The following is a 23,296-nucleotide window of genomic DNA, read 5'->3' on the forward strand; positions in this document are numbered from 1 at the left end:
AGTTTCCTCAACCATCTCTCAAGAAACTGCGCGAATTCCTAAGCCTCCTAAATTTTCATCGTCGCTTCCTGGTGGGACGCATGAGGGGCAAGTTGGAGAGAGATTATGGAAGCGGCGCGTATACTTGCCTGTGGACCAGACCACTGTATTAGTGTCGTGTCAGTGCATCTGACCAACAGGGAATTACAATTTCTCAATTGTGACCGCCCTTAGTATACTGTACACTCAATTTTTAAAGGTCTAATTTGTGTCCTGAACGCGGTGTGCACGTGCACACTAAACATCGTAACACCCATAATCGTGTAAAGAGGGAGTAAAAAGGGTGTACGTTAGGAAACACACCCTTTTACACGATTTCTGGATATCAGTGGGTGTTAAAAGGGTGTGTCTTACACCCCTTACACGCCCTTTGTACGGGTCACTTGTAGCGATGGTGTCTGAAATCATGTAAAAAGGGTGCATGAGCGACTTTTACGCCCTTCATTCACACGGTGTGAGAGGGGCGTAATGTTGATACTGTCGAATACACACATGATTTCATAACCGTTCATGTTTATTGCTTTGGCGAAGCGGTTGCTGATGTACGGCGGTACAAACATCGAATATAATTAATCGTCACACGAAGGCGCGTATGATTAGGAAGTGCTAGAGAATATTTTGGCAACTCCGATCGAACTCTCCGTCCGACAGGAGCCGGAAATTGCGTGTCGCGCGTGCATCCGTTTTATCAGTTCAACTTCAATTTAAAAAAAAAAATCCCCTCCGCTCGCAAAACGTGACCGAAGACGTGTAAATATACAGCCCAGGCAACACACCGTATGTCGCCGATATTGGATCTAATCGAAAAGATTGTGCCCGCACCATTTTGGTTTAGCCGATATTTAACGAATGGGATGAGTCGCGCCGGTGATATCCTGACATAACGTACGCGACGCCGTTTTTAGTTGAGTGTTGAGAGTATCCTGCGGGACTCGGCTATGCCGGAGAGGTATTTCTATTTCTTTACCGCCTAAAATACGACGTTACAAAAAAAGATTAAGCGAAATGGAATCTGCTGCTTTTAGCGCGAGAAGTCTTTCTCGGGCAAAAAGCGACCAAATTACGTTTTGCTTAATCATTTTTTTAACTGAGCTGTAGCTTGGAACAAACTGAGGCGCCCTTATTTCGGGTAGCACAAACTCGACTGACTGAACCAATAAATACACTTCCAAACACTTTGAGGAAAAAAAAAAGGACAGGGAAAAAAGGAATTCAAACGCATAAACAAGACGACAATAAACGAGTTCTACCCAGGCAACATAAGCCACTCCTCGGCTCCACACTTTTCGAAAGGGAACCGCCACTCGAACAACAACAACTTCAAGGTCCCACACACAAGGCAACCCTCCCTGTGCTGTCCAGGAGGCAGCAGAGGGAGATTAGCAGCATTGCCCACCCCCTTTGATCTTTTCTCCTGATAAGCTTCCCAACTTTCTTTTCTGTCCGTGTGGCTGTGAGAGAGTGCGAAGACAACTTCTAGCGAATCAGAGGTGTGGAGCAAAACACGTGATCACTCTCCGTAGGACGAAAACGCTTGGACGAACATTTGTCACGCGACTCACTCTGACGCGCTAATGGGCTCACTGGGGTCATAGCTTTCGCCGCTTGCCAGTTTATAATGAGTTGTGGGGATCACGGAAGTCCGGTTTCCAAAAAGCGTCGGTCAGTGTTCTGTTTTTCGTGCAAGTGGGTCCTGAGTCCTGACGAGTTCCATTTCGCGAATGTTCTTATCCGTCGTGAACGGCCGGAATACATCTATGCCAACTTTTTTTATCTATTGGCCGTTTATTTCATCGGAGTCTATGGAATTATTGTGCTGTGTTTGTTGGACGCGTTTCGACATAGAGCTGCTCATCGGCGGACGCGACACTTCCGTTCAATGTAACCGACCGCTTTCATCCTCGACATTGTGTTTGCCTTGTTTCGTGCTGCTCGAATCAGATTGTGAATCTATCACGACAGACAGCTGCTCATCGGTGACCGCGAGACTTCCGTTGAATGTGAGCGGCCGCCTTCATACCCGGCATTGTGTTTGCGAATTGTTCAGTGCTGCCCGAATCAGATTGTGCATCTTTCACGAATTACATGAAGTCGCTCTCTTATTTGTAAGTACTTTGCAAGCATGCTTTTGATAGTAGTCCTGCGTCTGTCTCAATAGACCATTTTACTGTTTTCAAACATGAGCTGCCGCTTGCCTCCCAAGTAACTTCCGCTTGTTCCGTCTTTGCAAGCCTGTGGAGTTTTGCTTACGTCGCCAGTGCTAGAAAGAATAAATGTCGCAAGAAAAGTACAGTTGGAGATTTAACTAGGGGCTTGGTCGGATGGAATGTTCATGACCTTACAGAGGCGTACTGGTCCTAGTCTGGCCCAAGTATACTCGCACGGACTGCCACTGACCCAGAAGCGTCTTGGCCGTGGTAAAATTGCGAGGATAAAGGGGAACTATTTCTTTCAGTCTTGCCTTCGCCAAGCTTGATGATGTGCGCGTGAACGTAGTTTTGCCCTTTTGTAAGCCTGTAATTGCACGCACGTGCCCGCACAAGCAGAGTAATGGCTGCGGCCAGATGACCTGGTTGCAATCGTCTAAACAGACTTTAGTAGAATCTTTATCGAAAAATAAAAAGTGAACCCGGCATGTTTCGAGTCATTCACAGTCATTTCTTTGTTCAGTCTTTTGGGTTATTACACCCTATCTTATAAGTGTTGGTCATTGCGTTTTTCTTTTACCTGTCTTTCTGGCGGTGGTACACCCAATTCAGAGGGTGTACTGGGCAGTCATAACACCCTAATAAAACGGTGTACTCTGATATCACACCTTAATTTAAGGGTGTTCGGAATAGCGCCTTCATTTAGGGGCGTTAGGAATAACGCCCTTCTCTTAGGACGTTTTGCTACACCAATGAGGGTGTTAGTTATAGGACAAGCCATTTACGCCTTGAGGGGTGTAATGATGTTTAGTGTGTGGTGCGAATGTGGAGCGTACGCAGCGCATAATCTTCAGGAAGGACATGGGTGTTTGGAGCCAAAAACTTCATAAAACTGAATTTTTTTTTATAAACGGCGATGGCTCTTGTTTTTTTTAAATCTACCAAGTTTCTAATTTCGTGGATGAATATTTGAGTTATAACTCAATTTATAATGTCTATGCAGGCTGAATGTGCATTAAAGTTGACTCTAAAACATTGTTTTCACATAACACAATTTTTGGACTCGTTGAAAATTTGCAGGAGGGATATCTGAGCGTCTACAGCAGTCAGAAATATAACCTTTCTTGAAATGTGTTGCTAAATGTGTGAAGCATACAATGTTGATAACAGCTTTTCTAATATGAGTCTAAACATTTTTTATTTGATCTTTTGGTTTATTACTTGTTACCCATGCATTGAGCACTGAACTTCAATATGTTGTAGAATCACTAATATTGGGTGTATCTTAAAAGTACTTCCAACATTGTATTCTTCACACTTTGTAGTATATGACCCTGTGTTTTTTCCCTCTCATTCCTCCAAACAAAGGCAGGCAAGTTTTAATTATCTTCAGGACAATTCTAATGAATGAAGAAATTACCAGAGATATTAAAACAGCACAAAAATCTGAACAAGCTTATGCAGTTTCATTGAGTTTGGTCATAAAATAAGAAAAAAAAAGCTCCAAGACCAGTGTTCCCCAATAATGGTTTCTCGTGTAGCTGTCATAATTTTAAATTTTTTTAAATATTTCCTCTGATCACGCGTTTTGCAACGTCCTCCTACTGTCGCTGTTTCTTTCTTTATTAACTTTTACCTCTTTTGAAAAAGAAAGAAGAGTTTGTGCTTGCGCGGGCCACTGTGCGCGCGTGGAAGTAAGAGTAAACCTTTGGTTCATAGCGTATGTCCTGTGTCCTTCTACTTTGTGTCCTGTCCCTTTTGCGCTGTTTCTCATTATGTCGTTCAACCAAGCAACCCAGCAAGGTATTCTGTTACTCGGGCACCGAGACGCCGCCCAGGAGATTGATCCGGCTGCGTTCGGCTTCAACGTCGTGCATTTGTGCTGCGAACCACGTGCAAAGCGAACAGACGAATTGCGTCACATCGCGTGTCGCGAATTTATTTGGTGGGGTTCGGAGGTTCGGACTCGAACGGCAAGCATTTCGAGCCAAAAAGCTTCAAGAAACAGTCTTTAGTCGCGCTGCATATGCAATGTGAGCCACCCTGGCCGCCCGCTTCATCTATCTTATCCAGCCCATGCATAAGTGGCACCCTCTTGAATCGTCGACACGGAGTGCGGCAGCCGCGAGCGCTAGTTGAGCTCACTACCCCTCCATTAGTTCACAGCCACCCAAGCCAGGACAAGGGACGTCACGATGAAGGATATTTTTTGAATGGTTTTTGTAATTTTAATTTGCCTATAACTTTTAAAACAAAGCCAAATTTGAGGGACGCAAAGTTTCACTAAGTCATACGTTCAGCGCCCTTAGGTTCGGTGCAAATTAAAATAAAAACAGTCAAAAAGTCGTTCCAGGGCCCCTTTCAGCCCAGACGAAGTCCACACTACGAGGTGATGGGCCCAATCAGACAGCATCAAAAGGTGCACCACCATGGTGTTCCTCATGTTTCTGCACGTGTTCTATCACCGCAAAACGCTCATAAACACCAAAAAAATGCCTAGTAACCTGCGATTTTAACGCTACTTGATTGGTCCCTTCAACTCGAAGCGTCGGCTGCGTCTGGACTTAGAAACGAAGTGTAGTGTTGTTTTTTAGCACAGCCGAATGTCTGGCTGACGTCCAGTGAACGTTCACTGTGCATCAAAACCTTGATTACATTCAAAGTTTCAGATAATCACTTTGTTCAACTATGGATAATTTCAAACTTGTTCCTGCGACCATGATAATCGACGGAGATGCCTGCCCCAAGTATTATGATCGGAATCTCTACCGGCAAGCCATGAAATTCGTGCCTACTGAGAGACATATTATAGAGGTGAGTGAGGTTGATCCTTTTCGATTTAAACCAGCTCAGTTTCTCTTTCGGGTCGCTCTTCTAGAAAAGTACCATCACCGACATAACGAGCAGAAATCCTGAGAACGAATACAGGCTGGTGCGGGTACAAGTTATGTTTTCTGTTTCTCCCCTTTTTTACGTGCCTCATTCTTGGTCAGAATATGTTAGACAGAGAAATTAGTGTTTTTTAAAACAAACATGTCACAAAAAGACTTCCAATGAGCTTAAATACCGTGAAACAAGGAGAAATTGGTTGCATCGAGTATTCGGTAATAAACGTGGATTTCTTTTTTTTTTTTTTTTTTACTTTTTATCGGAGGCTGCATATAACTTTTCTTATATTCGGCCGGTGCAGTCTCCTCAATACAGTAGCCACAGTTAGTAAGCTTTGCATATTATGAACAAATGTATTCATGAGTGGACCACTGCGTCTGTCACCTATTGTTTGGGGTTCCTGGATTTATTGCATCTAGCCAAAGCACATGTAGTTGGCACAAAAAACTACACCTTGATAACATTTTATTACGTAAAATAAACGTTTTCTTTAACAAGCTGTTCTTGCCAAGGCAATAAAGAGGCATTAAAATACTGCATAAGAGGTTATGTACGATTTAATACTACATTAGTAACTAATATTTTCCATCGGCTTACAAGTTGCACAAAAAAAATAGTATGAGAAATCATTCGAACAAACCTTAAAGGAAAAAAGAAAACGAATCACTAAAATCTATTTTGTGATCATATGTGTCGTCTTTAATCAGCCGCCAATAGTAACCCCCTTGTTTCTTTAATATTTGGACATTACCGCAACAAGAATTGCAGGAATGCCTGATGAACGAGTGCACGCGACATCACCTAGAAAATAAGACCTAAGCACGAAGACGTTCTTATTGGATCCCCGACGCGTCCCGAGCGGCCAACACGCCAAAGCTCGCCGAGACACGCCGCAAAGCGGCAGACGCCTCCTTCTTGGCGTCACCCCATGCCAGCGTCGCGCTCGTAGTGAGACGCGCTGCACGACGCGTTGGCGTCGGCGCTAACGCGCGTATAAGGCGACCCCGCTTTAATCCACTAGTGGTAACGTGTGTGTGTGTGTGAGGGGGGGGGGGGAAGGAAAGCGCCGGCTTTGCGTTCTAGGTGGTTTCGGCTGTATACGGAGCGCAAGTTCGTCTGCTTCTCGCGCAGGGGTTGCAGTGACGTCAGAACGCTTAGTTCTAATGGGCTCCGACTGGAGGGATAGCGGGCAGATCTCAATGCTGACTGCCTTCAGGTCTACCCACAATTGTCGCAATGGGATCCAATCACAGCTCAGTGTTCTGAAGTTACCGCAACCCCTGCGCGACAAGCAGACGAATTTGCGCTCCCCATAGCCCGGGCACCGCCAAAGAAACGCCGTGCCGTTTTCATTCCGTAGATGACTGTAATCAACCGTGTCTCCTTTTGTGCACGCAGGTTACCTATCCCAGAAGTGGAACGCACTTGGTGCAACAACTGATTCAGCTCATTGTGAACGGAGGTCAGTCGGCAAAGACGTTTGCCGAATTCTCCCAGTCGGCCCCGATTCTCGAGCTAAACTCCCGAGAGACGGTGACTCGAACGAGACTCCTGCGAACGCACCTTCCGATGAACAGAATGCAATTCAGCGACGAAGCGAAGTGCGTGTACGTTGCCAGGAATCCCTGGGATTGCTGCGTTTCCAACTTTCACCTGACCACGGATTTTCCCGTGTTCGATTTTGGGAAGGGAAAATTCGAAGACTTCCTGGACGCATTCCTTCATGGACGGGCCGGCTTTGGCGACTATTTTGACCACGTACTCTCGGGCTACGCCCGCAAAGATTGCCTGAACGTTTTGTTTCTGACGTACGAAGAGATTCAAAAGAACAAGACCGACGTTATTTTGAGGTTGGCCAACTTTTTGGGTGACGCTTACGGTGCAGCGTTAAAAGACGACCGGGCAGCACTTGCGCAGGTTGTTGAGAAGAGCGAATTGCCTTTCATGAAAGAGTTAATTCCGAGCAGTTATAGAGATCTAATGGAAGTGTTTAGCCAGACAACGAGCTCAATAAATTCAACTCAATGTGTTAGTCAAGAAGGGACAAACGACGACATTAAAGTGGCAAACCTTGTGCGCATAGGAGGTGTCGGAGGCTGGAAAGCATACTTTTCGGATCAAAGCCGGAATAAAATGCAGGCCATGATTAGCGAGAAATTTAGGGGGATAAGTATTATGGATATTTGGAAATATGACTAAAGCATTAAGACACCATATTTACAGTATTTTTAGAGCTGTTTTCACCGTGCAGAGATTTTTGTACTATTTATTGATGATGGCATACGAAATGAAAAGCAGAAAGCGAAAAAATGCACAGCCGTAAAAACGCACTTCCAGAGCCTTACACGCTGGCTTTCACTTTTTCATAACCCTTATTTTGACCTAATAGATGATTTTCAACAATAAAATAGGGTGTTTTTGAATTAAACACCCTTTATTCTTGAAGGCTGTAAAAGGGGTGTGGAGAAGGACGGTAAACCGAGAGAAACACCCTTTTTGAAGGATGTTCGGCGCACTGACACCCGCCCTACCCGAGCTTATTTTGTCGACGACCTCGAGTAGATTTTGCCTGTACTAATGTTTTTTGACTTGGAGATACATTCCTTGAACTCGGATATATTATTCATTGGGCTAGACATTAAAAATAATAATGTTTCTGTTTTTTAATTTTTAAGAAATGGTGGAGCGGCCGGGAAAAAAATGCTTCTGTACGAAACTTGAGACCTGAGCCTTATCGGCAGTGTGAAAACTCAATTGCCTATTGTGTTGTTCAAGCAGCACACAATAGACACGCACATAAACGTGTATTACTACAGTTATAAAACTAAGATCAATAACTAAGATAAAACAGTTATAAAACTAAGATCAATAACTAACTAAGATCAAAGTACGGAATCCAGATCATATATTACCATATTAAAAAGAAAACAGAAAACAGCGCAACTGTTCAAGAGAAAGCCAGTCAAGGCTTGTGTCTTTGTCTATACTGTTGTTGGGAAACTTGGTAATTATCGAAACCATTTGTTATTCATCAAATTTGATCCGCTCGGTGTTTCCAGATAAAGACAGTCATGGGGTTTTCGTGACTATGCTTTGTTTTCAATTACATTTTTATAAAAGATAGCAAAACGTGCACACAACGGGACGGAACCAACTTTCGCAAGATATTAGCTTCTCTTGGTGAGAAAAATCGCCTGTCACCGTTGACACGGTCACCGGCCAGCGATGGCTGGTGGACCAACTCAGTGGCCGCCACGTATCCGGCCCCGCCTAGGGGCTCCACCCGGAAGTAACGGAACCCACCCCTGCAATCAAACTTTTACACGTTATTGAAAAATCGTAGGGAAATACATTTACAATTACTCAAGGCTAAATTGCAAACCATTACAATAACAATTACCCTCCTATGAAAGTAATTAAGGGACAGTTACCCAGAGATGTAATCTGTTACTTTCGTGGAGTTACCTCCGACATTATTTCCCTCAAGTAAGAAAAACAGGGAAGAGGGTTATTCAAGTTCTTATGGTGTCAGCATATTTCATTTATTGACCTTGAGTATTTTGAGCAGCAGCTGGCTCTTGAAAGTTTCGTCAGAATTTTTGGGTCATTTTTTACTAAAGATGTCGAACACCCTTTGAACAGCCTTTGAGCTTAGGCACTGGATGGGAGTGCCATATTGTGCCTCACGAATGCTTCATGCTCTGCAATGAGCTTTTTCAGCGAAGCATTGGAAGTACTATTTACCTCGGAAAAAGAGCAAGGCTTTGTCGTTGCAGCCGCTGCCTGTTATTTGAGAGTTTTAGTAGCTCGTTCCAATACCTCCGGTAGCACTGATAACGATATCTGATAAAGATAGGATGCATGCGCAAGGCGGCGGCGGAGTATCGGGTATCGTTGTCGGAGTGATCGGAACGATTTGATCAATTTTCTATTGTCGAAATTTCCCGCAGGGGCACCTGTGAAAGCATGTGTTTGGAGAGTGGCGTCTCCACTGACCCCGAGCCATACGCACAGCCCGCCCACGTCTGGCTGTGCGTGGCTTTCCCGTGTCCGGAGAAAAGAGCATCCTCGTGGTTGAGTCGAGCTTGGGGTAGGTTTGGACCCTTCGGGGTCCCCCGCGTGAGGCAATACACCACTTCGGCCCCCGCTTCCCGTAGACGGGTGTCCTGGCTTGGCCCGACCAGGACGGTTCAGTCAGTCGCCACTTTTTCTACTATCCCCTCCTTTCTTTCAGCCTTGTCTTCTCCTTTTTACTCGTCTCATTTCTCTTCCTTCCTTTTCACCTCCTTTGGCGGCAAGTGCTAACCTTGAGTGGCAATAGATTTTCTTGTCTTAAAGCACACTTGGTTATAGCGCCTTGATATTACTGGCAGAGCAACATACTAAGACAAGCCCTAACTCTTGTGAGGTGCTGCCTGTCCCCTTGTTGGGCTTCGTGGTGCACTCTCAGAAAAAAGAGTGTCTTATTACACCCTTTGTCCCATATAATACACCCCAGAACTTCAATTCGACGTAGAGCGCGCTATAATCGAACAGGCGGCCCCAAATTTTACGAGGGGCTTGATAGCCGTGTTGTACAACTTATTAAGATAGCTGATGTACGTATTATTGACCACAAAAAAGATTTTCGGAGTTTTCTTGGCCCTACTGAAAACGCTCCGTGTTTTCTTTCTTTGGTCTTTGATACGTACTTTAGCAATTTAATAAGTTATACCGCACCGTTGTCAAGCCCCTCGTAAAATTTGGGGCCGCCTGTTCGATTTTAGGGCGCTGTACGTCGAAATAAAGTTTTGGGGTGTATTATATGGGACAAAAGGGTGTATGGTGATACCCTTTTTTTTTAGAGTGTGGGCGGTACGCCACGGGTGCTGAATTTTCTCTGCCTTCTGTGGCGTCCTCTACCAAAACCTCTTCAGGACAAGCGTCCAAACGGCCTTGTCCTGAACTAACCAAAGTAATAGATGCTGAACCTGCAACCTACCCAAGATTCTTTGTTATTCATTCTGAAGATGAACAGCGCCCCGTGGGAAAAATGTCTCCTTTCGTTGTGGCAAAAGTTCTTGAGGATTTGATTGGTTATAATTACAAAGCAAAGAAGATGCACTCCAGTGATCTCCTCGTCGAATTGAACACTAAAGATCAAAGCATGGCGCTCCAGAAACTGTCCCGCATCGCAGATGTCCAAGTAACAGCTGCCCCACACCGCACACTGAATACCATTTGAGCGGTGCTCTCCGAGGACTACCTCCTACCCTCTAGTGAAGAGGAAATTCTCGAAGGCCTCCAACCATCGGGTGTCGTTGCTGTAAAGCGGATCATTTTCAAACGAGATGGTGTGGAAACTCCAAGCAAGCATGTTATTCTCACGTTCGAAAGACACACTCTCCCAGCATTCGTGAAGGCGGGATACCTCCACAGCCGTGTCCGACCGTACGTACCGAATCCCCTGCGGTGTTTTCGGTGCCCGCGGTTCGGTCATGGCGCTCGGAGCTGTCGAGGCAAGAATATCTGCGCAAAGGGTGGAAGCACTAACCACGTTGCTGACATCTGCGAGGGTGAAGTGAAGTGTGCTAACTGCAATGGTGCACATCCCGCCTACGCGCGCGCATCCCCCATATGGAAGCAGGAAAAAGAGATCCTTTCGTTGAGAGCCAAGGACAACCTGTCTTACCCTGAGGCCAAGAAGCGCTATGCCTTCTTGGCAAAGGGGGGCTTCCTCGAGGTGGTGCGTAGGAAGCTTGCACCACCTTCCGAGCCTCGACCCTTCAAGGCTGGGATTTCGGGAGGCCGTCGCTCAGCTCCTACCTACCTAGAAACCAGAGGTGGCGGCGTGCCTTCCACATGAGTGGGAGGGGCACCACTTCCACCTCAGGGAGGTGGCAGTGGTGCCCCTCACACTCAGAGGGACAGGCTGTCAAACGACATGCCTGCCCTGATTACCCGGTCTCCTCCTAAGTGGAAGGAGCGAGCCCCTCGCCCCAAGTCTCTCGAGGAGCCACATCTGGCTCGGTGATCTTGCCGCAGTGTCTAAACTCGGCACAAACCTTTTTGTATTTCATTGTCAGGGCAAGTGTAATTCCTGCAATGCTGTTGAAGCAACCTCTGCACGAGAACAAGATGCAAGACGAAGCCGCATGCTCGTCCCCTGTGTACGACTACATGTACACATAAGCACTCGTGCCCATCCGTACCTCCTTACAACGTGGAGCGAGTTTGTTTCAGCCGACGCTCCACGAGTTCATTTCGGCGTTGTCACCCCACGCGTTCATGCACTCGCTGCACCTTGAGAATCAAGTGTGCATCACAATGAACTCCCATCATCCATCACTCAGGAGAGGAACGAGAGCAGGCAAATGGGGTTTTTCCGTCATAAGAGGCAGGATAACCGAAAAAAAAAAAAACACGTTCCACAGGCGACAAAATCGGACGCGAGCTGTGCTATTTATTCTGTGAAGCAAGCAACTGATACCTGTGCTTTATTTGCAGGTTTTCAGTCATTTTGTTGCCGCACAGACGTTGAAATACATTAGTGGACAAAGAAAGGTTTAGAACAAACGTCAGCTACCGCGAGATCACTGTCTCCATCCGTGCGGGGGTGAAAAGTTGGGACGTCAGTTGACAAATCTTGCCCGCCCCCCTGTCCATCACCTAACCCCATTCCGCGAATGTGGCTATACGCGAGAGAGCGTGATCATGTGGCAAAAGGTACAAGTGCGACTGGCCCAAAGAGCACATAGTTTCCACAGCGCTGTCTGCTTAGGGGTGCACGGAGGATAGTTGTGCGTCGTACTGCGGAAGCCACAGGCCGGGGGTTAGCAACTTTCGTCCGAATATTGAATGACAAGCATCGAGGGCTAATTTTCTAGGGGAATAATGGTGACGTGCGGGTACAAAAATAAGGTTCCGTGCACTATGAGCAAGAGGGGAGTTCCACCTTTTCCTCGTCTTGAACTGCTAGCGGTATACTAGATTTAGGTCTACCCATTAGTCATTCCAACGAAAGCTCTGTCTTCTGATGTCCCCTCTCGTCTCCTCCTCTCCCTCAGTGCTTTGGTGCATACTCAAGTGCTCTGCGTCATGGGCAGATTTTTTTTTTTTTTTTGGAAAGGAGAGGTTGTGTTTCTTTTGCTGGTCATTTTTTTCTTAATAAAACAACGACATACTCCAGCTTTTCGGAGGAAAAAATCATTAGTTTTTGGTCACATAACAAATATTAGGTCAACAAAGCACATCTGGGCTAGTTTTTTGCCCGTAAAATAGGTACCTCTTTGCAAACTCCCCCTTCTCCCTTTCCCCACCCAACCACACCCAGCCTGACCTATAAATTTTCCCCTGCTCTTTATTGCACTCTATGTTCAAGTCAGATATTGTTCCTGTTAACCTGATTGACTCCTTTATTCTCTGCATTCATTATAGATTTCAAATCGTCCTGAATCATGGACGAAGCCTTGCAAGACTGCACTATTAGGCCCATTTCTTTTTGGTGGATCAGGTCTTGTCATGTTCCCGTCTTGTGGGTTCCTGTCGTAATTAAATAATTTTTTTTTTTGATGACAGTGCATACCTACTGGTACACGTCACACAAAGAGTGTGGTCAATCTATGCCACGGATTTCAATGAAACATGCGAGAAGGTATTTATTGAATAGATAAAGCTCCGTAAATTTTGATGGAAAGTCGATAGGTAGATATTCCCGTTTAATTTTTCTGGCTTTCCGAAGTATTTCAGCCTATCGTGGCATTGGTTTTTGACCATTAACACTTTACCATTAAGACTTTCAACAAAAAACTATCAGCAAGAAGGGTTCCCTTGTATGTGTTCCGTTTGTATTTAATTACTGAGCAAATGTTTATGCGGAGCTCAGTTTCGTCTGCTTCGTTTGCAGGGGTTGTGTAGACGTCAAAATGCCAAGCTCTGATTGAAGAATAGTGGGTAGGCAATGCTAGCTGCCTTCAGGTCTATCCACTATCCTTCAATCAAAATTCGGCATTCTGACATCACCACAACCCCTGCAAAACAAACGGACGAACTTGCACTCTACATAGACATTACCAAGTGTATTTCGAGACGTCTAAATGCTTAAACTTTAGACTATTTGTAACCATGATTTTAAAGAGGGTTCGCTAGGGTAAATATGTTTTCCAGGGCGTTTGCAACTGGCAAACATAAATTTAAAGAAGAAAAACATTGAATACATTTGTCCTCCGAGTTTTTACAGAACACACATCACTATCACAATCAATATTTTTATTTTTTCAAGATGGCCGTTTTGTTTTGTGAACGTTCTGTGACTTCGACGATTTACTTGATTTACGAGCAGCACTGCTCAGTCGGTACGTTAATATTGGTGTCTATTTAGCTCGTTATATTGTGGGTATCTTTCATTTGTACAGAAAGTAGTAGTTAAGGTTCAGATTGTTCGTACAACCCATTAGCTCGATTGGTCGTCTCGTCTGTTCTAAACTGCATGTGTTTGCTATTTGTCCACGTTCCTTTCTCTTCCAGACCCGTCACACTCTCTTGTTCATTTTCCTGTTTTCAGTATCTAAACGTTTGCTAACGACAATCAGGCCTTGTATGAATCCGGAAATGTAGAAAGTGCCTTTGCAGCGCTACCTGCACTGTTCTCTTTATGTTGCGCAACTGCGAGATAGGATTTAACTGTTTTTGAAATATTCTTTACGTACGGTGTTTTAAGATATCGTTAGGAAGCCGAGTTATGTTCGTAAAGGACATGTGGTTATGCAGGGGTGGATAGCACTTGTGTTGAGATGTTTTACTTCCGCATGTCCGGAAAGCATCCTCGCCGGGGCAGCTGTCAACAATCTAGTGACGAGCCGAAGTGGACGGTAATGTTCGAGGTATGAAACAGAATAGTACCCCGCGTTTAACATTTATTTGTTTGTTGGTCTGCTAGGCATCAATGATTTGCCTTGTTTGGCTGTGTGCGTTTATTTTATGCTAATGAAATGTGCTGCACCTACGACTGCTGCTGAGTTGCACTCGTCCAGGGGTCTACGACAGTTGACCGAACACCATTTCATCGAAGCATGTTTTTGAGAACGGGCGCATTTTATCGAAACTCAGTTTACAGCAACATCAAATATTGAAAAAGGATCGCCATTTAGTGAATCTATTCAATTGGCATAAGCAAATCTGGAAGCACCTAAATGCTAGCGCGATTCACTGAGGCATGTTTGCCTATGCTTCGAGCACTCGCTCTTCTCTCTTCGGCCGTAAACCAGGCAGAACGTAAAAGTATTCTTGCGAAAACAGCAGGGTTGTGACATGCACAGAAACGTGTCTATCATACTCTGAATGTGCTGGCCGCCCAAGCAAGTGATTCGATGACTGGCTCGGCTTCACCGTCGGCCAAGGCAGAGCAAGCAGTAAAGTTCAGTGAATTCTGTTTTCCTGAAAACAAATTTGCTAAAAGGAGGTTCGTTGCCATTTTCTTTAAACTGGGTGTCTTTTTGAAAGGATTCCATAAAATGGGAGTTTCAAACCGGTGCTTGTGAAAATACATGCCTCCGCTCAGGCCCTACACGCCAACGCTCTTAGATCTATTACTTGACAAGCTCCACAGAAAAGCAGCGTTCAAAAACAGTTCTCAGTTGCTATCACGCAAGCAGGTAAGGGTAGATAACGTTCCTAGCGCCACAGCGTCAATGCCTCCACGGTCAACAAAAAACATTTTTTGAACGACGCTCTTTTTGCATTAAGTATTCTGAAGACCTTATGTTTACTGTAAAAACCACAATAAAATCACTTTCCACCGCAGGTAATGTCCATCCAGTGTTCCACCGGTTCTGTCCATCGGACGGGCCGATAGTGTAGCAGGTGCCATTGAGCAGATGCGCCACAAAAAGGTGTCGGGCGTATTCCGAAGCTTGTCAACTGACCTAGATCTGAGAACATATATACACACATTTCTACCATTGCCAAGCGGGTCCAGATATTGTTGGAGATCTGCTGTGGTCGCTGAGAAATGTTTTTACGATGTTCACACCTTGGTCAATGCAAGCACATCTTTTTCTTAGTAATATTGACTAACATTTCAGCAATCAAGGATGTTCACACCGAAATGTTGAAAGCAACAAAGAAATTAAAGCTAGGCTGTTCTTGGGGGTAATTTTATATCTTGTTTCATTGTTAAGAACAGCACTGACTTTGTTTGCCCCATCATTGAAGCATGCATATCACCCGAAAAATCGTGTTCTTTTATTGTTGTGGAGGAAGCCTACTGTATTACCAGTAAAGGAGGCTGGTGACATGTCTAGGGTACACAATCATTGCCCCATTTCCCTACTGTATGCTCGTTTGAAAGTGTGAGATTGTTACACAGACATGGGGTTTTTACTCGCTAAAAACAGCACCATGGAACGCTGCCTTTTTTTAGAAAGTCGCTCAGTAGAAATTAGTTTCTGTACACTTGAATACACGGTGCCATTTCTTTTTTCTTGGAAGCAGGTCGATATTATTTATTTCGATTTATAACAAGCTTTTGATAAAATCAACCACAAATTGTTTTTGTAAAAACCCTTATTGTATGGTGTAGCATTGCCACATTTAAAATGGTTTAATAACTCTAGAAACTCGCAAGATGAGGACGGCAGGGAGAAGTTTCAGTTGCCCTCGCTCCAGCACGAGCTTCCTACCTTTGGCAATGCTTCAAGCCCGGAGATTTCTAAGACACGCCCAGACGTTCTCATTCCGTTAGGGACTATATCTAACATATCGGCCGAATCGTGTTAGGGTGTTGAATAGACTACTGTATGTTTTGTACTAACCTGGGGCGTGCCTGGAGGACTAGATGTAGAACAACAAGAATTGCCAGGGAGGAACCTTCTACATTCGGCAATGCTTTGGCATCTTTCGAGCCTCTGCAATGTACGCGCAGACAGAGCATGAGAAAAGGCGACAAGTGCTTGCTGGAGGCTGGGCGTTAAGAGATGCCCTGTGTTTCTCATCATGTCGGCGACTATTAGCCCCAAGATTTTCTGGTGGCATCTTGTTTCGTTCACAACATCAGAGGCCGTTTGATACTTCAGCACCATGTTCCAGATAAGAGAAAAAACGGCTTTTATGCAAGGCTTGTCAAAATATTAGGTGCTGAAAAATATCGGCCATCCACATTCAGTCGTTATTGAGAACTCTAGTGTATGTTTATGTCCTGCGGCCGCATTGAAAAGCACTGCAAAAGAGCGCAAGCATGCTCCTGATCTCGCCGCACCAGTCTCCTGCACAATAAATTTTGCCTGCTATGGTCACCAAATGTCAATAGATGCACATGCCAATCCAGCGAATGAAGCCAGCTGCAGACACTCCAAATGTAGTCTACCAATGCAACAGTAGCTTTGACTCCGAGCTAGGCAATCTCACTGCAAATGGTTTTATGCCATCCCTTCAATTTATTTATAAAATTCTATAAATGTTTTCGCCGTCCGTCGCATGGGTGCTGCCATCTTCAAATCACGTGGCGGTGCAACGATTTTAACTCTGAACGAATGTGCAGCTTGTATTTTTTTATCTTGTTTACTTCGGCATAAGTAAGAGAAAACGTGCCACCATACCCCGAAATACCTCCATTTCGCTGCGTAATCACAAAATAAGAAAAAATGCTTTTTTCCAACCTGCGGCCACATGGTGGCCGCAAATGTTATCTGTGGTGTGACATCATTCGGAGTGTTTTTTGTAAGTGATAGTGCCATTGTAAGATCGATTTAAGGTTAAGTTTTAAAAAAAATCTTGTTGTTTAGGCATGCAGAAATGCTTCAAAAGCCTGATATTGCCGCTAAAAGGGTATGAATTATTTGTGGCGCCATCTACCGCAAGTCAACAAAACCTGCCGTCACCTTCAGCTGCCGACGCCCGAGGCGCCTACGGCGGCTACACGAGCAACCCGGAGGTTTTGTCTTTCCCTCGTTCGACGGAGTCCGTTAGTCGTGGTCCGTAGAATCGTGGTATCGTTATCGTTCCTCGTGTCTCGACCTCGATTTCGACTTCGATTTCCCGCCGTGGCCGCCGGCGATGCCGACTGCGTGTTGTGTTCTGCTGTGCCCGAACCGAGATTTGAAAAGTCTACGGATCCGAGGCAAAAGTCTCACATATCATCGCCTACCGCTCGAGGAACCACTCAGGAGTGAGTGGTGTCGGAGGATCGGAAGGGACCCATGGAAGACAGACGTGCGCGTATGCCCCGATCATTTCGACGAGAATCGGGACTACCGTTGCATGAGAAGTATCCTTCGTGATGCCGGGCAGACGATGCCGAGAGCCCTCCTGAAGCCGGACGCAGTTCCTACTCTTCGACTGCCCCCCGCGACGAAGCCTACCATCCCCCCAGCGAACGAAACAACGCTGAAACGTCGCAGAACTTTGGTAAGCGGCGCTCTTAATTGCGTGAACGGTATTTACAACAGAGGTTTTATCAGAAGTTTCGGTTTTCCAGGGTGATGAGCCGGGTGAAGACCTGTACTGCTTCGAGGGCGACGGACCTCGTGAGCCTCGCGAGCACTGCGGCCGTTGCGGTCCCCGAGCAACCACACACGACGCAGGTGTTCAGACGTCTGCTGAGATCCCGAGGCCGGCTCAGCCGCCTGCCGTGAGAAACACTTCCGTGGGAACAGACCCTCGGCAGGGAAAGCAGTCCGTCGGTAGGCATTAAATTTGTTTGCTCTGTATGTTTATACTGCCTTGATCGAGATGCGTCTCGACGGGTAATCGGTCTCTTAGCAGTCGATGAGAAATTTAGCCAGTGCAGTACAACCGCTAACCTGGGATTTTAACGTGCATCACGCAGTAGTGATCACACGAACGCGTGCCGGTACGAAACTCATCCAGATCGAAACGGGCGGGGGCGGCGGGGATCGAACCCAGGAGGTTCCCGGCGCAAGCTTTCGCTCCACGATCCGAGCTGAGACGCGTAAGCCCACTCGGGGCATGAAACTGGAGCAGCCTTTATTCGTGTGCTTGACGTCAGATGGTAGATTAAAAAAAATTTAAATATGTGCATGATTAGTTCCATATGCCATTATATTGTGCGCTTTATCGATAGGATGGCAATAAAATCGTGAGCGATCGAAAGCGTCGCAGCGGTCGGCCTGCCACAATTGGCCAAATGCTGACTATGACATCAGCATAGGTTTTCACATCGACGAAAATAAGACTAATGTGATAACTTCAAATTTGACTGTGTTGGTAGCGTTGGTTTTAGAGCCCATTGATTGCAAGCCTCCACCATGCTTTTTACAAACACTATCGAACTTGTTTTTCGCACGATAATTACGTCTGGACAGGGAACCATAGGAGGGTGCCACCGTAACATACGCTCGACGCGAAACTTTGTGGGTCTCGTATGAAACGAATGGTCAAAACGACTTTCTGAAGCCATAGCGTAGCTTGTTTGTAAGGTGTCTGCTTCATATGCAGCGGAACCAAATTCAATCAACAAAGCGGGCTTACTTTTTTTTTTCTCGAACTTTTTTTTGTTTGTTGTTGTTGCGGTTGTTTTGTTCAGCATTTGGCAATATTTATGGCATTTCTTTTTTAAAATTATCACTGAAAAAAAAACGAATGTTGTCGACGAGACTTCGCTGGGACTAGATGGTATGGGGGTTGCCAGCTGGACGCCGCGAAGTGTGCATGTGCAGCCCTGGGTTTTCTTCACCTTTTGTTTATTTAACTTCTATTTTGTACTGTAGTATTGTTTGCTGTCAGATCAAACAGGACATATTGTTCAAGTTCATCGTTTGCTGAGAAATGGAGCTTGCGCCGGAGTGCATTTAGCAGAAATAGGAGCTAATGCAAACCCAGGCGGAATAAGAAGTTACATATTTAAACCTGTGTCCTTTCTTCAGACACGCAGGCAAACTCCTTCGCAAAAGGTGTGACCAGTGACTGGGTCCAGACTGATGGTAGCAGCGACACCGCCATCAGTGCCAGCAGCACGTCGATCCCAGTCCCCAGCGCATCAGACGACGATGACAGCGACGACGGCGACGACGAAGACGATGACGAGGTCAAGCATCCCACGTACGAGTCGTTCATCAAAGAAAGCTGTGTCGGGTAAGATTATAGTTTTTCCTTCTCTTGAAATAGAAATTATGGGAACATGGAAGGGCTTAAAGGGACAGTGACATGGCATTTATGCTCTAGAAGGTTTTTATTGGTACTTGGCATATCAGAGCCCAACTACCCAGAACACAATTTGCGGCTCGAAATTCGAATTCCTTCCGACCGAAAACTGCCTATCGAGAACTGGCCCGTTTGAGTCGCGCTCACTATCTTCTCCGTTGTCATGTGCCGTTTTCTATAGTTTAGACACAGTCACAAAAAATAATCACAGTCGTTGATCATCGAAAGCACACACTAAACACTAAAAATAGACAAAAAATATGATATCCATTTTTTGTGACTTCTAAAGAACAAGAAATGCGTCGATTTAGTCCCCTATATTTCTTCTTCCACCCCAGTTCGGTTTCGGTCTTAAGCTGTTGTGTTTTTTTACTTGATTAAAAATATATATGACGCTGTATTAAAATATTGATTCAGTAGACTTCTGACACCATAATAGATCGCCTGGCAAAACATAAATAAAATTTGTTGGGGGTGTCACTGTCCCTTTAATTTAACGCTTGAAAACAACAGTAGCTAGAAAATAAAACAGATCTAACTTGGGCCACAGCAAAAAGAAAATTTGGGAAGTATGCCGCAGCTTAAATGAGCATGCATTCGCCGTGGTCACGGGCACAAAATCTGTCTAAACTGAAAAGCACAGATTTCTGAAAGTATTTGCTCTAATTGAGGACTATTCCCTATCGAAAAGACCATCAGGAAAATTCTGATGGTCTGATGGTCTGATGGAGTCGTATTTTGGGACGTCTGATGGTTTGATGGCCTGATGGTCTGTTGGCCTGATGGTTTGATGGTCTATTGGCCTGATGGTTTGATGGTCTGTTGGCCTGATGGTTTGATGGCCTGATGGTTTGATGGCCTGATGGTCTGTTGGTTTGGTCTGATGGTCGAATGACCTGTCGTATTTTGAGACGCCTATTTTTTTACGGTTTGATTATGGTGGTTTTATGGCTAATTTGAAACAGTTTGAGTTGGCCACAACTTAAAAAACACAACAATATGTGAATACATAATCTGGAAACTTAATTATGCCATGCCTGGAGCATGACGAGGTGCATATCCCACTTATAATTTAATTATATTGTCCACTGCACACTGGTAATCGCCAGCCCGACATTTGAGTACGGCGAATGCAGCTATTAATAAGAATAAAGTCAAACCAGCTGCATTGCTTTGATATTTTTTATTATGAAGTTATGAAATCATACATTGTTTCGCTGGGTGGAATGGCTAGGTGGTACAGAAAAACCAGAAACATTTGAGGAAGTACTATTGTGACCAATATTAGTTGAAGCGCCATGACGCATGGCGTGTGGTACTATCAGAGCCGCCTGTCGGATTTTCAGTGAACCTCTCTGTTTGCTGAGGTTTAGGCAGGTTGCTTCTTGCACTCATTGTGCCACTATGAGCTGAAAATTGACACGGAACGGCATAGTGGTGCAACGAGCACAAGAAGTGATTTGTTTCTACCTCAACGCATACCAAGGTTTGCTGAACAATCTGAGAGACAACTCTCATCGCGTGCCACGTGCAGTGGCGTTTCAGCTCATATTGGCTGCGATAGTACATTTGTTCCATTTCAATAGTATTGGCAATATATAAAGTAACCTAAATTAATATGAAGGGTAAAAAGGCTACAACATGGGGTGCAAGCGATGGCAGACCTGCAACAGCATGGGCAGTCCGTGGTGGGACCACGCATCGGGGGAGAACAGGCAGCAAAGGGATGAGCCTGGACATATCAAGGGCAATTCAGAGATCAGCAATGAGTCCAAACACAGGACGACCATTGACATACGTAAAGAGCACAGTGGGCCTAGAGACGACTAAGGGGCAGTAAGAGTGACATGCTTCATTGTAATTGTGTGACGATGCAACTTTTTGGAGAGTGAGCGAGCACGGCCTGATGGGATGGCAGTAGTGACCAAGCAACCCACAGCCTTTTTCAAGTGGTCAGCTGATCAACAGACTACTTTAAAGTTGTTTGCATAAACATTTAGATATATTAACCTCTAAATAATTTATCTATACTATCATTTAAAATAATTGCTTGTATACCTGAGACCCAAAATAGTATATTACTTAATTAAGGAAGTTAGAGTATAGATGCACATACCTTTGTAGTGATTTCTCTTGAGATTGGACAGCTTTTCTGACAGGTACCGCCGTATCTTCTGGTGCCGGGCTGCCCTTTCAGCCTGGCGGTACCTTTCTCCCTCAGGTGTAGTCAAAAGCAGCCCGGAATATTGAAATTCCAGGGTAATTATTTTTTGCAGTGCTCAGACTTAAAACAATATAGAACGTCATAAATACAGGCTGGAGGGTCATAGTTTGAGAAGACCAAGGGTAAATTAGTCTCAAATAAAAGCAATTAAGTGGCAGCTGGCACCTAACAAACCTTCAACGTTTCTTAGTATTTAAAGTGTTCAGAGATCACCATGAAAGCAAAAGTACCGCAGTATCCTGATTTATGTTCCACTCCCAATAGACAGCTCACCCTGGCTTCTGTTAGATTCTTTTAAGCACAAAACAGGTAGCCCATGTCTATAAATTTCACTGCTAGGCAAGTGACCTTGTAAGAAATAGGAGCTACAACTTTAGATAAGTAGACAATGTACGTTGGAAACTGCTTATACTTGGTTATCATCCCTCGCTGAGGTAACAGCTTAGACACGCCACAGAAATAAAAAAATAGCATCATGAGCACCACAAAGAACAATGCAGTTCTATATGAAAACAATCTTTCACACTCCTTGAAAGATCTTCATTCATGGCCTGGCTCTAAATTTAAAGGTAATTAAACAGTCTTTCAATGCGCACCTGGTGGAGGCCTCTGAAGCTTCGTTGGGAGGTAATCTAGCAATGTTGGGGATCTTGGACGTATTGGTGACATGGCGAAAACCGCTATGTAGCTGCACTACACATCGGAGCAGCGCCGCTGTTTGGAGGTATACTCAACTGTTGGAGTAATCTCGCCCTGAACGCGATGACCTTGACATTACTTATCTCACACATAGGCGCTTAGACGGCTTAGTCCGCTTTGGTCCACGTAAAGCCCACAGGTGTTTCAAATGGCTAGGCTGTAACACGTCTACAACACCACTATGCACCCGAACGGCACAGCTCGTAGCCACGCCAGCTTTGCCGGATAGCCCACGACGCATCGAGCTCTCCGTTGACTTCTCTTCGAGCACTTGCTCGAGTTTGTTGCTTAGAACGAAAAATAAAATGATCTGTTCAAAATACAAATGTGCGATTATTTACGGTTATTATCTGTTATGATTGACTCATTCTTGGTGGGGTACCCCCATCACATGTACAGGTGTTAGCAGACAACCTACTAGAGTAAAATCTCGGTGATACTAACTGGTACGAATTTCGGAATAAAGCAAATTAACAAATTCCCCGGCCGAAGTGCATTGTATACGACGTGAAAATTTTTGGGTGTTCCGAATTCCTCTACGCGCTGCGACGGCTGATACGAATGCGTGCTCCACAACTGATAGTGGCAAGGAGGCCACGATCGGCGACTGTAAGCTTTCAAGGCTCCGGGCGGCTGATTGCCTGCTGCTGCCAGGGATCAGCACTTTACCCAAAAACTGGAGCTCAAAATTACATGCATGTTACAATCGGACCCAAAAACCAAAACAAAACAAAATAGTAAAAAAAACAGTGCAAAGTGGCCAGCCCCATCACCATCAACACATGTTTCAAATCCAATCCAATCTGAATCCAAAATCGCTTTTTTTTGTTTTTGCGATCTCGTGGAATGGTGTTTCAGCCTTGGAAAAGCAAAACCGATTTTACTATAAGGTTACCTCTAAAAAACAAAGTAACAGCGTTGGCAAAAACAGAAAACCGAGTGATGTTGGTGGTGTCTTCGGTGTGGTCCACGGTGACATGCGAGCTTGGTTGGAAAGACAAAGAAACCGAATGTTTGCTTGCAAGTTTTTGATGTAGGGCTTCAACAGCACATAGTGTGGGCACTTTCTGAGTATGTGCATTTGAGTAAATGTTTTCCACAAAGTGTATGTTGTTCAGCCGTCATTATTTTATCTGCGAAGTAGAATCGACATTTATCTGCG

General features: G+C 45.0%; 1 protein-coding gene across 1 annotated transcript; it reads left to right on the forward strand.

Moving 5' to 3' along the window:
* Positions 1 to 4,874: 4,874 nt before the first annotated feature.
* On the forward strand, positions 4,875 to 19,146 carry LOC120844512 (sulfotransferase family cytosolic 1B member 1-like). The gene is made up of 3 exons (XM_040216321.1): positions 4,875 to 5,000; positions 6,474 to 7,245; positions 18,935 to 19,146. The coding sequence occupies exons 1-3, from the start codon at positions 4,875 to 4,877 to the stop codon at positions 19,144 to 19,146; spliced, it is 1,110 nt and encodes a 369-aa protein (XP_040072255.1).
* Positions 19,147 to 23,296: the final 4,150 nt, after the last annotated feature.

This window comes from Ixodes scapularis, unplaced genomic scaffold, assembly GCF_016920785.2.
Source record: "Ixodes scapularis isolate PalLabHiFi unplaced genomic scaffold, ASM1692078v2 PGA_scaffold4__175_contigs__length_147842914, whole genome shotgun sequence".
Classification (NCBI taxonomy): Eukaryota; Metazoa; Arthropoda; class Arachnida; order Ixodida; family Ixodidae; genus Ixodes; species Ixodes scapularis.

Excerpts from the sequence above, each read along its gene's own strand:
- LOC120844512 (XM_040216321.1), top strand. The coding sequence starts at position 4,875 with ATGGATAATTTCAAACTTGTTCCTGCGACCATGATAATCGACGGAGAT. Across the intron at positions 5,001-6,473 it reads CTGAGAGACATATTATAGAG|GTTACCTATCCCAGAAGTGG; the intron begins GTGAGTGAGGTT and ends TTGTGCACGCAG. Across the intron at positions 7,246-18,934 it reads CGAGAAATTTAGGGGGATAA|ACACGCAGGCAAACTCCTTC; the intron begins GTATTATGGATA and ends TCCTTTCTTCAG.